This window comes from Myotis lucifugus, unplaced genomic scaffold (genome assembly GCF_000147115.1).
Source record: "Myotis lucifugus unplaced genomic scaffold, Myoluc2.0 scaffold_0, whole genome shotgun sequence".
Lineage (NCBI taxonomy): Eukaryota > Metazoa > Chordata > Mammalia > Chiroptera > Vespertilionidae > Myotis > Myotis lucifugus.
Genome location: NW_005871048.1, coordinates 34,743,527 through 34,757,406, shown reverse-complemented (window position 1 = coordinate 34,757,406; position 13,880 = coordinate 34,743,527). Strand labels below are relative to the sequence as shown.

General features: G+C 34.5%; 1 protein-coding gene across 11 annotated transcripts in view; it reads right to left on the bottom strand.

Annotated features, from left to right (window-relative positions):
* The window catches only part of SSBP2 (single stranded DNA binding protein 2), a 212,554-nt gene that overhangs the window by 127,268 nt on the left and 71,406 nt on the right, over positions 1 to 13,880 (bottom strand). For 9 of the 11 annotated variants that reach the window (XM_023750274.1, XM_023750266.1, XM_006081254.3 and 6 more), the window contains exon 4: positions 6,839 to 6,923. The exons of the other annotated variants lie outside the window; for them this stretch is intronic. In XM_023750274.1, the coding sequence (XP_023606042.1) occupies positions 6,839 to 6,923 (85 nt within the window). The remainder of the gene's footprint in view (positions 1 to 6,838; positions 6,924 to 13,880) is intronic. 11 annotated transcript variants of the gene reach the window in all.

Here is a 13,880-nt window from a genome sequence, read left to right as displayed (position 1 = left end):
GCTAAAAAGATTTTAAGTAAAGTAGAAATCTCACACAATGCTTTACACTGTCCTTGATTCTCTCCCTTTATTCCTGTTGGCCACAGAATGACTGAAATAACATATTGCCCTACAGGAAATCTCAGGATCAATAGAAATAGGAAAAATAGCAGAGAGTCATTAGCAATACTTAGTTGCCACCCAGAAGCAATCCTAGCAAACCAATGGCATGCTGGGAGTAGAGACACGTGTAAACCACAGAATACTAGTAAGTATTGAATATATGTCAAACCAACAAATAAATATACAACTTACCATATGCTAGAAAGAATATAGGGAAGTTTGTAAGGTTTACATATGGCAAAGGAAACTTAGCTGGAAATGAAAACGAGAGTACTAATAATATGACAGATAAGAATAAGACAAAAAAATTAATCTCATGTACCTGTTGAGGTGAACAACAGCTTATATATTGACTGATAAACATTAATATATGCCTACAATAGTTTTTATCATCTTAATGAATTTTAAGTGTAACTTTACTTGTTCTTAGCCTATTAAGATCTCTAGATTACATGGATTGTTTAGGAGAATTATGGTGCAATTTTACCCCATTCATCTATTTAAGCATTTACTGATGCCATTATATGCCAAAATCTAAATACACATCAAAAGGTATGTGTACTTACTCTCCATATCTATAAATTTTCACTGTTCTTACAATATAATACTATATCTCTTTACATGTGTTTCTATTTGATATTTCAACGGTCTTGAGAAAGCTCTCTTTTGCTAGATGGTAAGCCCAGGAGGAAAGGGACTATGTCTAGTTTGCTCACTGCTACATTCCCTAGTGCCATGCCTCCCTAGATATAAAGCCTCTGCCACCTGCTTTGATTCACTTGTTTTGTCTTTACGAGTTGCTGTCTTATCTTAATTTGTTTTGAAATACAAAGCGAGTAAAGGTAGCATTAAATGACCTTTCCACAACTAATACAGTATTCAGTTATATTAAGATAAGAAATGACAAATATTTATTAGATTATATTTTATTTAATCATTCATGTATGCAAATGTGTTTCCCAATGTGACTGGAACATCTCACATCAGGTACCATGTTGGGCACCAGGAATGAAAAAGACAAATAAAACAAAGCCTATTCCCTGAGGAAGCTCACAAATTATTAGAGAAAATATCTCATGACAAACATCTAATGCACAGGGACATTAAGGAGGGACACAAAGGATATACGGGATTACAGCAAAGAACGCACCTAACTCTTTGCAGTCATTTCTAGAGATTTATTTTCCTAAATAATATATGATTATCTATAAAAAAATCTTCTTGAGGGGTGCATAAAAGCATTCTTCTCCTATTATTTTCTGTGTATATTATCATGTTTATATATCATTTGTAAAAACTATCCCATTACTATAAACCTATAACCTAATCCTTTCTAAATGTTATAAACACTCTCTTTGGCAAGAATACAAAAATTAGCCACATGTTATCAACAATTATGATTCAAGCCTATCACTTTTTTAAAAGTATTTCAAAGATTTGAAACATTTCCAATATCCCTGTCTACTGCATTCTATTCATATTTATTGACCATCTATTATTTGACAAACCCCAGAAAAGAACAAATATAATTCTCTGCTCCCAAAGAGCTCACTATAATAATGTGATTTCATTACCATTACACTATAGTGATAATATATTTTGACTCTGTCATTGCTTTAGGGAATCTTCCATTCATATCAGAGATCTAAAATTATAATCACTGTATATGTTTTTCATTAAAAATTTGGTAGCATATATTTATACTTTTCCTACATATTTTTTAATGAATGGAATAAAACTTAAATTGTTAAATAAAACAACTCTATGTTAAGCTGTAGCAGAAAAAAAATCTAGTAAACATAATTTAACTCCACATAAAGGCAATGCCTGCGGTTTCAGAGTGAAATAAAAATACGACAATGGGAAGAAAAGCTAGTCCAATAAACTTTACATGTTAATAGGTATTATTTTTAATCACTTGAAATAATGGTTTACTTTTTAATTATAATAGATAGCAACAAATTTCTATCTTGGATGAACTTGGTTTACACTCAGGATAAAAATAATAGGGTAAAATAATTGTTCTATAGTAAAGTCTCTATATTCTCTTAGAAAGTAAATTCTTAATTATTAAATCTTTTGCCAACATTTCTGATTTTACTCCCCTCTGGAAAATCAGCAAATAGACATACTTTACAGTCTCTGTAATAACAGAGAAGAAACAAACACAGATTTGTTTGGAGATCATCCCTAGATTTTCTGCCATCAGTTCTCTAGGATGAACCACAACGATGCCTGGAAACACATTAAAAACCACTGTGCATATTCTTTTTCTAAAGTTAATCATCTTAACTGTGTTTTAAAACTCATTATCTTAAAATAAAAAACAAATCTAGAAAACCACACAAAATAAATGTATGGCACTGTGACATTTTATAAAACAAACACTTGGTTATTATAAAGTAACCACCATGGCAGCCAGGAAAAATAGAACCCTGCCAACCTTCTCAGAAGCCCTTTCTTTCCATGAGCCCCATCCCAATCCTAACCTCTTCCTACTTCCCAAGCAACCATTATCCTGACTTGTATAGTAATCATTTCCTTGTGTTTTTTACAGCGTTGTCATCCAAAACTGCATCCTTTTCCACTGTTAACTGTTGATTTCTACATGTGCTATTATTTTACATTTAGCACTGCATACAGTTGCTAAATACTATTTAAGTGAACATATTTTACAATATAAATGAAAGATGATCAAAGTTTTACCCATCTTAAATGTTTTATCTTTTTTCTCATAATAAGTATGAACAAGATGATTTTTCAAGGAAAAGGATATTAACACTGCATCTGTAACTATTTGGCAAAGCTTCTATAATAATAAAAGGGTCTATGCTAATTAGACCAGATGCCATTCCGGACATCCTTCCAGATGACCTTCCAGACCAAGCCAGGGCTGCAAGGGAAGCCTGGGTCCCAGGTGCTGGAGGGAAGCCAGGGTCCTGGGTGCCAGAGGGAAGCCGGTGCTGGCAGCTGGGGGAAGGAAGGCCTACTCTTGCATGAATTTAGTGCACTGGGCCTCTAGTAAAATAATAAAGTAACAAAAATCCATTATAAAGAAGCAATGTTCAGAAAACAAATAAAAAAAATTTTTTTTCTAAAAACCAAAAGCCACAAATGTTTCTGGGATAATAATTATCCAAAAAAGGTTATTAAATTATAGATTGACTCAAAATTATATCTATTAAATTTTTAGATATCTCTTTTAATATGTATACATACCATAAAAAAATCTTTCATGGGAAATGCTAAATGACTATGCGTAGAGAACATGGTGGTATGAAAACATATGACCACCACAATTTTAAATTTTATTTTACTAAGTATTTCATTTTCTAATTTCAGAAGAGAAATTGGAAGTCAATGAAATGTAAATTTTAATCTGCTTTAAAGTAACTTTCCTAAATATAAAATTAATATTAACTATAAATATTTGGAAAACACAAAAATATCAGTTACATATCTATAGAAATAATACATAATGTCAATATCAAAAGATAATCCCTTTAATAGTTGAGCTTACTTTTTATTAAAAGGATTATTCATCATTTACTTCATTATACCTCCACTATTTCTTCAAAAAACTATAGTTTATCTTTCATTATCCATTCAATCTTATAGATAAAGACTATAAAATAACAAGACTACTTTTTAAACATAGCATAATTTATACATGCAAGTATTTTTTATTTTTTACTTTAAAGATACAGCTAATGAAAAAAATATTTTTCAGTAGGCTTCCTTGAGAACTTCCTTGAAATTCATTCGGTATACATATTAATTACTATTAATAAATGTTTCCCAATGGACCCTAATACAGGAATATAATGTTCTAGAATTTTACCAAAATCTTATTGTGTTCCTATTTCTCCTTTTCTTCACTGGGTCCTCACACTTCTATATCTACATGCTAAAAATGAGTTATATTGGTAATTTTCAGAAATTGTCTATTAAGAATTCAGAAAATCCAACTCATGGAAATTGCCATAAAAGTGTGCTACAAAAGACAAATGTATTTCTGAAAATCCAATTGTAATAAAAATTATGCAAGTCAAACTCTATCTTTTTACCAACCTCCATTAAAAAAAATTTCTTTGGAGATGTATTACAAGTGAAAATAAATTGGCTTAAAAGTATAATAAAATGCTATCTAAGAATAAATTAAATCTTTTCAAATTAATATTTAAGATAAAATTATAAAAATCTGATAAAACATGTGTTAATGTTAATAATAAATTAAAGAACAAAATACTGACCTTTTTTAAAACTACATATTTTTAGGACCAAATTACGTGATAAGAATTTGTTCTTCCTTTAAAATCTACTCTAATTTCATTCCTACTTCTGGTCAATGCTCATTTCAAAAACTTGAAATTCTGAAGTAGGTTTTTAAAGCTAATAAGTATGAATACTCTCTGAAATATTGGAAGTGCCTTATAAATGCAAAATGATTATGATAATGATGATGATGATGATGGCAATGACAACATCGGTGATGGTTTACATAATGCTTCTAAGAAAAAGATGCTAAATTAATTCTGTAGTCCCTATAAGATTTCCATGATGAACAGCAGGGTGCATCTTTCCATACAATGGAATTTTGCAAGAGTACTGAGATAGTTCATTTCTGAAAATGTAGATCCACACCCTGGCTGGTGTTGCTCAGTGGTTGAGTGTCAACCTATGAATCAGGTCATGGTTCAATTCCAGGTCAGGGCACATGCCCCGGTTGCGGGTTCGATCCTCAGCAGGGGGCATGCAGGAGGCAGCTGATCAATGATTCTCTCTCATCATTGATGTTTCTATCTCTCTCTCCCTCTCCTTTCCTCTCTGAAATCAATAAAAAATATATATTTAAAAAAATATAGATCCACAAATATATGTCCTTTAGAGTAGAACACTGGTGGTCAAGGAATGGCGTGTGCGCTTTGCTTGATTTTTTTTTTCTTCTACTTAAAAAAAAATCCAGTCTGTAACTAATAAAAATAATTCCATCCAGTTGTCAAAATTGGTGGGTATTTAAAAAACTTTTTGCACCACTGGCAGGCCAAATCTAGGCATGTCTTTCCTGGTGTAAGAGAGAGATGAGACCAAGTACCCTCCTCTAGCCTGGTTCCTTATACTCCTCCTGGTTGGCTCTCTGCTTTACTTCTGCCATCAGCCAAGGGTAAAAAAGGAAAACGAGGTAGTTCAGATAGTGTGTCCCGGACCCTGCTTATCTGCCTTTCTCTCCTTTTTCTTTATATGCAGTAGCATGTTTCACTCATCTTGTCCTAGAGAACTATGGTTTAATACACTGCAAGCTTAGTAAATACAATCCATATCTGATTAGGTAATCAGGAGCAGTCACACTTAAATCAGTTTAGTAAACATTTCAAGCATTGCACAGTCCCTGCGAGGTGCCCAGGATTTTCACTTCTCTTAGGTCTGCCTACTCTTCGTTGTGCTACTTCTGGGGTTATAATTCTGCTGGCTATTTCTACTCTTCAGTCTAATGCTGAAGTATTTCCTTTGAAAGAACAAGGTCTTTTTCCCTTTTGAGGCCTGGTTCTGTTTTTTAAGGCTACTTACCCACTGATGCTTCCCTTCTACCAACTAAACTAGTATCCCCTTGGTTAAGTTTTAGATACTCACTATAAGGTATTTCCTTAGGCTGCAGCCCCCAACAACTTCCTCCAAACCAAGGAAACTGGGTTTCCTTAGTCCCCAACTCCATCTGTCCTTTTATGGTCAGTTCTATGAACACAGTTGTTTTCCCAGACCCTTCACAATACTGTCTCTTCACTATTAAATGCGGTTTTCCCTCAAGAGAATCTTCCTTGTTTCTTCATCTCTCTCTCTCTCTTTTTTTTAAACTATTCTTCTCTCTGATACCATCAACTCTCTAAAATCACATCTGCAACCTGGCCGGTGTGGCTCAGTGGTTGAGTCTCAACCTATGAACCAAGAGATCAGTGGTTCGATTCCCGGTCAGGGCAGCTGATCAATGTTTCTCATGTTTCTCTCTCATCGATGTTTCTATCTGTCTATCCCTCTACCTTCCTCTCTCTCTAAACAATATCAATAAAATAAAAATATTTTTAAAAAATCACATCTGCGATTTAGTTCTTCTAAAAATATTTTAATATACATCACCCAGCAAAGGATAGTCCACCGCCCTTTTTTAAGAATCTTTTATAAAAATCACATTTTCATTTTTGCACAGAATCTTTTGCTCTCTTATCTTGTATTTCCTTTAATTCACATAAATTTTACTTGTGGGACTGAATTCAGTGACAGGGATATTTAGCCTTATGGCTGCAATTACTCTTATTTTCGTGTTCTTGAGGAACTTCAAAGCTCTTATGATATGTAACGAAAATTAGCAAAAAGAGAAGACTATTTCTATATATATTTAAAATCTTATGTGCAATATCATTTACATAATTCTTATGACTTTGTGAAATAAATACTTAATTCTTATAAATGTAAAATTTCACAAGTCAGTCATGCTTAAAGATAAGAAATACCCTTAATAGTGTGGAGTTAGGACTACTCTCTTACCTTGAGCTTCTTCAACAAGACTCAAAACCCATTTGTAATTTACTTTTTAAGTTATGTGCCTATTTTTCAAGAAAAAAACAACAACAACAATTTCTTAAGCACCACAAGAAAAGAACAGATGGCCCAATGCATTTTTCAAGAGCAACAGTTACAAAGAAAACCGACCAAGTATTAGTAAAATTATATATGAACTTACATAATCGTGGAAGGCTTTTGCTTCACTTGAATGTTCACATGTTTCCCGTCTTTCTGGAGCTGCACAGTAGAGATCCCAAAATACACTACAAAAGTAATTGTGGCAACATTAAGAAAATCACACCAAATGAGAGGTAACCATTCAAAAAATAGAAGACATCTTATTTTTATATAAAATGTGTTTTGTTCAGGAGAAATATTTCTTTCAAAGACTTAAATTCAGGCAAAAGTCTTCATGCAGCGATAGGGTATAATCTAGCCATTGTTCAGAAATGCTAATATGATTTTTCTAAAAGGATAAAATAAATTTTTGAAAATTTGAAACTATCTTTCTTGTCTGTTTACATGGGAAACATGATTGAAACAATTATAATAATTTTCACAATTTTCCCATGAAAAACTAAAACAGTAAAAAATATCCTAATTTAATCATTAAAGGATAAAGTGATTCATTGATTTTTTTTCAAGATAATTTTGTTGTCCAACTCAAAAGCCAATACCCTAACCATTAAATCACATTGGTCAAACAAATATTTTTTTTAAATGTCCTCTTGTTTTCCCTTGAAATTAATTACCAAAATAGGTTATATTAATTTTGAAAATTAAAAAAATCCATGCTGTTTTTTTCCCCCCTCCTATTCAAGAATAATGAGAAAAAAGCAAGAGGAAACTGGTTGGGAAAAAATAATTATACTACTTACTCTGGTCATCCTTCCATCTATAAAATTAACTATGAGCATGAGCAAGGAATTCCAAAATCAGGAAAGCAAATGTCTAAAAGTATTAATGGTGATAAGCCAGCCCTGCTAATTACTAGCTCAAGTTGCTTAAACAGATTGGAAACATAATCTCCTCCTTTATAAAACAGAATTGTTTAGAAAATTAAATTATATGACATAAGCACAGTATCTAACTCATAGTAAGCATATTATTAATAATATCAATGCTATACCAAAACTTATGGGATGCAGCAAACGCAATGCTAAGAGGAAAAAATAAAGCTGTAAATACTTACATTTAAAAGCAGAATGAATGATCTTAAATCAACAACATAACTTTAAAACTTAGGGAACTAGAAAGGAACAAATTAAACCCAAAACTAACAGAAGGAAATAATAAAGATTAGAGTAGCGATAAATGAAATAGAGAATAGAAAAACAATAGAAAAAAATTATTGAAAACAAAAGTTAGTTCTTTAAAAAAATCAACAAACTTGACAAACCTTTAGCTAGATGGACTAAGAAAAAAAAAAGACTCGTCCTAGCTGGTTTGTCTCAGTGGATAGAGCATGGGCCTGTGGACTGAAGGGTCCTGGGTTCGATTCCAGTCAAGGGCACATACTTCAGTTGCAACCTCGATCCCTGGTCAGGGTGCATTTGGGAGACAACCAATTGATGTATCTCTCTGATATTGATATTTCTCTCTCTGTCTCTCCCTCTCCCTTCCACTCTTTCTAAAAATCAATGGAAAAATATCCCTAGGTGAGGGGTAACCAAAAAAAAAAAATTTTAACATTCAAATTACTAAAGACTCTACCAAAAAACTGTTAGAACTAATAAAAAAATTCATTAAAGCTGAAAAATATAAAAATCAATGTAGAAAAACTGTTTAGTTTCTATACACTAACAACAAATTATCAGAAAGAGAAATTAAGAAACAGAATTGTATTAAAAACAATAAAATATCTAGGAATAAACTTAACCACAGAGGTGAACGCTGAAAACTATAAGACACTGATAAAAGAAATTGAAGAAGATACAAATGGAAAGATATTCCATGCCATGGATCAGAGGAATTAATGTTGTTAAGATGTTCATACTACCCAAAGCAATCTACATACAGATTCAATGCAATCCCTATAAAAATTCTAATGGCATTTTTCACAAAAAAACAATGACTCTAAAATGTGTATGGAACCACAAAAGACTGAATAGCCAGAGCAATCTTGAGAAAGGAGAACAAAGCTGGAGGCATCACACTTCCTGATTTCAAACTACAGTGGGGCCACGGAGTTTAATTCGTCCGTGACGGAGCTCGTAACTCAAATTACTCGTATGTCAAATCAATTTTACAAAGAAAACCGAGTGAGACATGTGATGCTGGGCTGATGTTGTGGCGTTCACTGTGACGTTCGCTGCGCCAACTATCGGTGGGGTATCTGAAGCTGGCTGGTAACCCGAATTTTAGCTCGCAACTCAAAGCAAAAACTCGGCCGAGAGACGGCTCGTATCTCGAAAAACTCGTTAGTCGGGACACTGGTAAGTCAAGGCCCCACTGTATTTTACAAAGCTATATATAGTAAACAATAGACACTGAATTCTTTTCTCTACAACCTGAGATGTTGGTGCCTAAGATGGTTTTCAATTCCTCTAATCCTTACACCTATTAAGCTTGAAACCAAAATATTATCCTTGAATTTATCATCATGAACAATACTTTAGATTTACAGTCTCTATATTCTTAAGTAGAAACAAGTGAAAAATCTGTATTTTACAAATGAAAAAGAGAACCAAACTTGAAAAATATAAAAGTATTTATTCTTGTATTATTAAAAATTTCCCCACAAAAATCAAAGGGAAGCACAGGATTCCCAAGTTGAGAATTCTCATCCAAAAACTGTTTTCCTTCTAACCTGAGGATGTGAGTGAAATGACTTAGCTATTTATCAGTATCTCCAGGGAACACAGGAAGCAAAATGGTTGTCAGAGAAGTCTACAAGGGTGAATAAACATACCAGATGTGTCCCAGAAGATGGGATGCTAACATAGTTATATAACCTATATGCCACTGGCCAGATTCAGGACTATCTGAAAATAAACACTGAAAGAAGTAGAAAAACCTTTGGGGAAAACATTTTTTTTTCCTGAGGAACAAGCCATGTTACTATAAATTCAAGTCTTAATAACTAAAGAAATTATTTCTCTTTGGCCCAAAATTATATTATCAATGAATGAAGAAAATGATCCATTCCTAAGATTAAGGAGGGTTTTACATGATGTACATGTACCTGCTCATCACCTTAGAACTTCCACGTACATGTACTTGTCTTATTCCTTAGCACTACTTAATACATTTAAATGCAAGCATTACATTTTGTCCCACTATCACAAAATTCTCAAAATACTTCTGGGTTAGTAATAAATTCATATTTTAAAGTATCAAAATAGCTTATATTAATAAGTATGTGCTAAATTCAAGCATCATATACTAAGTATTACATATTCAGCATTTAATCCGCCCATTATTATTTCCATTTTATAGATGAGGAAACTGAGGCTTAGGGAGGCTAAATCACTTGCTGAAGGGTCACAGTTAGTGGCAGAGCTTTGTTTAAACTTTTTAATTCTTACATTATTTTGCCTCTCATGTGAATACGGTATTAAGAGTTCTTATTTCAAGATGCCTTATGCTGATTATGGGCAGGTTTATAAAGCTCTGGCAGCCTGAGCAGCATCAGTTCTCATGAAAATGTGGTAGGTACCTGTCCTAGATAAGACAGCAAGAACTCTGTTACCCTACCTTTGACCCTTGCACTCGAACTCATTTCCTGAGTATCCTATGGCAACCATCCCTTCATACTATCAGTAGCTGCCAGTGATCCATGGATGCCCCAGTATAGACTAGACTTAGAAGAGACAACTTTCCTGAGTCGCATTTATATCTACTGTCTGGAATTAGTCACTCATGATGCTCAAAAGGGAACTGTAATTGATTTCTTATTAATAGTGGGCACTAAATTCTGTTCTGTGTTTAAGAAATAATATCTTTTGCAGAGACAAGCACTGGCTGAAGTTCTAATTCTGAATCTGACCCTGAGGAAATAGTTTTGTATCTTAGTTTCTTTATGTAAAAAGAGGTAAATATGTTATGCATTTTACAGGTTTTTATATAGATACAAAGAAATGGTATATGCAAAAGTAATTTTATAGGTAGTACTAGAGGCCTGGTGCATGACATTCGTGCACTTGGGGGGGACAGGGGGTCCCTCAGCCCGGCCTGAGCCCTTTTGCAGTCTGGGAGCCCTTGGGGGATGTCCGACTGACGGCTTAAGCAGGCAGTCGGACATCCTTAGCACTGCTGCAGAGGCAGCAGTGGCTCCTGCCACCGCTGCTGCGCCAGCCGTCAGCCCAGCTGTGGCTGAGCGGTGCTCCCCTGTGGGAGCAGACTGACCACCAGGGGGCAGCTCCTGCGTTGAGTGTGTGACTGGTCATTCCGCAGTTCGATCAATTTGCATATTACCCTTTTATTATATGGAATGGCTAGGGGAAAAGTTTCTTATTAACTGAGTAAAATTTTCCTCAATTTCCTTTTTAATCCTTTGCATTTAGTAAAGATTCCATCAGTTTTTTTATACTGTCTTCTCCCCAGCACATTTTGCTCTGTATTCCACATTTCTTTCCCAGACACATTTTGCTTTTCTTCTATAGGCTGACCATCCTCTGTTCTTTGCTTTCTCTCTTGCTACCACTTTTTTATTCCCATCTCATCATGACTCAACCCCTTATATCCTAGCTGTCACCTACATTGTCTTATATTGCCTCTTAGTTTAACTTAATTCAAATAAATAATTAGCTATGTGATACCTATTACAAGCCACATATACAAGATGAGTAAGAACCAGCTGACAATTATAAATGTTACACCATTCCAGTGAGACAGTTGACTAATTTAAATGCGGTTGTTTTTATATGGGTATTTGGTTATTCTTAGCTATTCCTGATGTCATCCACTAGATTCTGTAATCATTAAGAGTGCTAACATACTGCAAGATGTGACCTCCTGTAGCCAGGTGAAAAGACTGAATTCTCATAATAATCTTAGTTATTAGTTTATTTTCTCTGCAATGTAATATATTTAATTTCAGGATATAGATACATTGGCCCAACGTTATTTCAAAAGGTGTTTTATATCTATAATTAAATGAGACACAATTTAAGCCATTAAACCTTTAAAAACAAAGTTTTTGAAAGTGTATATTTTTAAGTTACATAAATTGGAAAGGGGAAGTTTCTTGGCATTTCTTTTTCAGAAATTCATTAAAGAGTTGGAAGCTTTTATTAAAGTGTACAAACAAGAAGTAAGTTTTCAAAGGGGATTTGACCAAGGTAAAGGTAACGAACATGGGAGGCATGGGAAATAGTATAGCAATGGGCATTGTGCAAACTGAGGAAGAAAAAAAACAGTGATAATGGAAATCACATCAGAAACAAAAAACAGTCCCAGAAAGTGAAAACACACACTCTGTCCCTTCCTCCTCTCCAAAGCCTTTGCCTCTCTTCTCTCCTGTATTTTATTCTGCATTTTTGTGCATGTGTATTTCTCTTTACACATCTTCAACCTCTCCCCCTGTTCCCGCAATCTATATACATGCTCAAAGCTATTCTATTTTAAAATCTAAAGTGTTAGGTCATGTTCTATTGTTAATCCTAAAACAGCTACACATGCCACCACACACTTCAGCTACTCTCAGCAACTCTCGAAGTCGACAAGTGCATTACAGCAGCCTTCTTAATTTCACTTTCACCGTTCCACTGAAACTGCTCTCCCAAGACTGCCGCATTCACCTTACTTCCGATTCCAAAACATCTTTGGGTCTGTTTACTTACACTTACTGCAGAATTTAATCTTTCCTTCTAATGCCTTTCCTGGTTCCCATACATTTTTCTCTCCTGATTACCCTCCTTCCTCTCCAATTATTTTCCTTTGAGGATCCTCTTCATCCATCCACACTAAAATGTTGACTTTCCCCGGGGTTCCAACCCCAGACCCTACTCTTATGTTTTACACTGGGCAGTTTCAGTATGGTCACTGTTGATCATTCTCAAGCCATTAGGGACCTGTCTCAGAGCCACAGACCCAGATCTCTGACTTTGTATAGGGCATCTCGATCAGAATTTCTCACATGAACCTCAAAATTTAGCCTCTCCCACTTAAATCGTGGTCTTTTCTAAACCCTATTCCTCTCTCTATATTCCGCATTCAGTCAATGGCATCACTGTTCATTCCACCATCCAAATCTAGAACCTGCGGACCTCCTCCTTCACCTCTAACTATTGCACTCAGCGTTCACTATCTGGGATCCATCACCTAATCACCTCTCAACTGGACAATTGCCTGTAAACTAGAGTCTACCTCTGTTCTCAACCCTCTTAATCCATCTCTACGTTGATGCCAAGTGAGTGTCTAAAAGTGCAAATCTAATCATGTTATGTACCTTGTTTAAAATATTTGAGCTTTATTCCAAAACCCTTGATGTACTCCTGGACTTTGTAATCTTGCTCCTGCCTTTGTCTCTAGCCTTATATTCTATCAGTTCATAGTAGTGTACCTACAATTCAACTGGTCCAAGCTACCAGTCATTCCTTGAATGCATGATCATCCCTTTCAAGACTTCATACTAACTATTCCTCTGCCAAAATACCCTTCTTTCACCAGCTTTCAGCTCAACTCAGATCCACTTTCTCTGTTCAGGCTTTTCTAGTTCTCCTTAGCTAACATGGGTATTCCTCCTGCACTGCTATTATAAGCAGCACATATCTCACTTACAATGCTATTGATTGTATTTCAGGGCTGCACCTCCTGATAGCTAAGACCAAAAAAGCTAAAGTCTGACAGAAGCAAAAAGCCGGAGGATTCAGTGAGTTACTATCAACCATCTATAGTGTGAGAATAGGTTAAATTCATGAGAAAGGGAGTAAAAGGGAAATTGGTGCAAAAATAGAATTAATCCTATAATGAAAAACCTCACTTTGTTAGCCCACTAATCCAATAGGGGCAGACTTCTAAATGGTTTCGCATGCCACTTTGTAGACCTCGTTGGAAACATTCAAAAGGCAAGGGTGTCAACAGGTGAAGAGACTCAATTACATTCAACAAACAGTTAAGTATTTACAGTCTAGATTTAGGAATTATAAATACATATTATATAAAATGAAAAGTGGACTTTTACAATATTATATATTACAAGACATTGGTCTCATGACCCACGAAAGCAGCACAATGATAGTGCTTAACTGCAATGAACCGTTGTTCCAAATACAGGA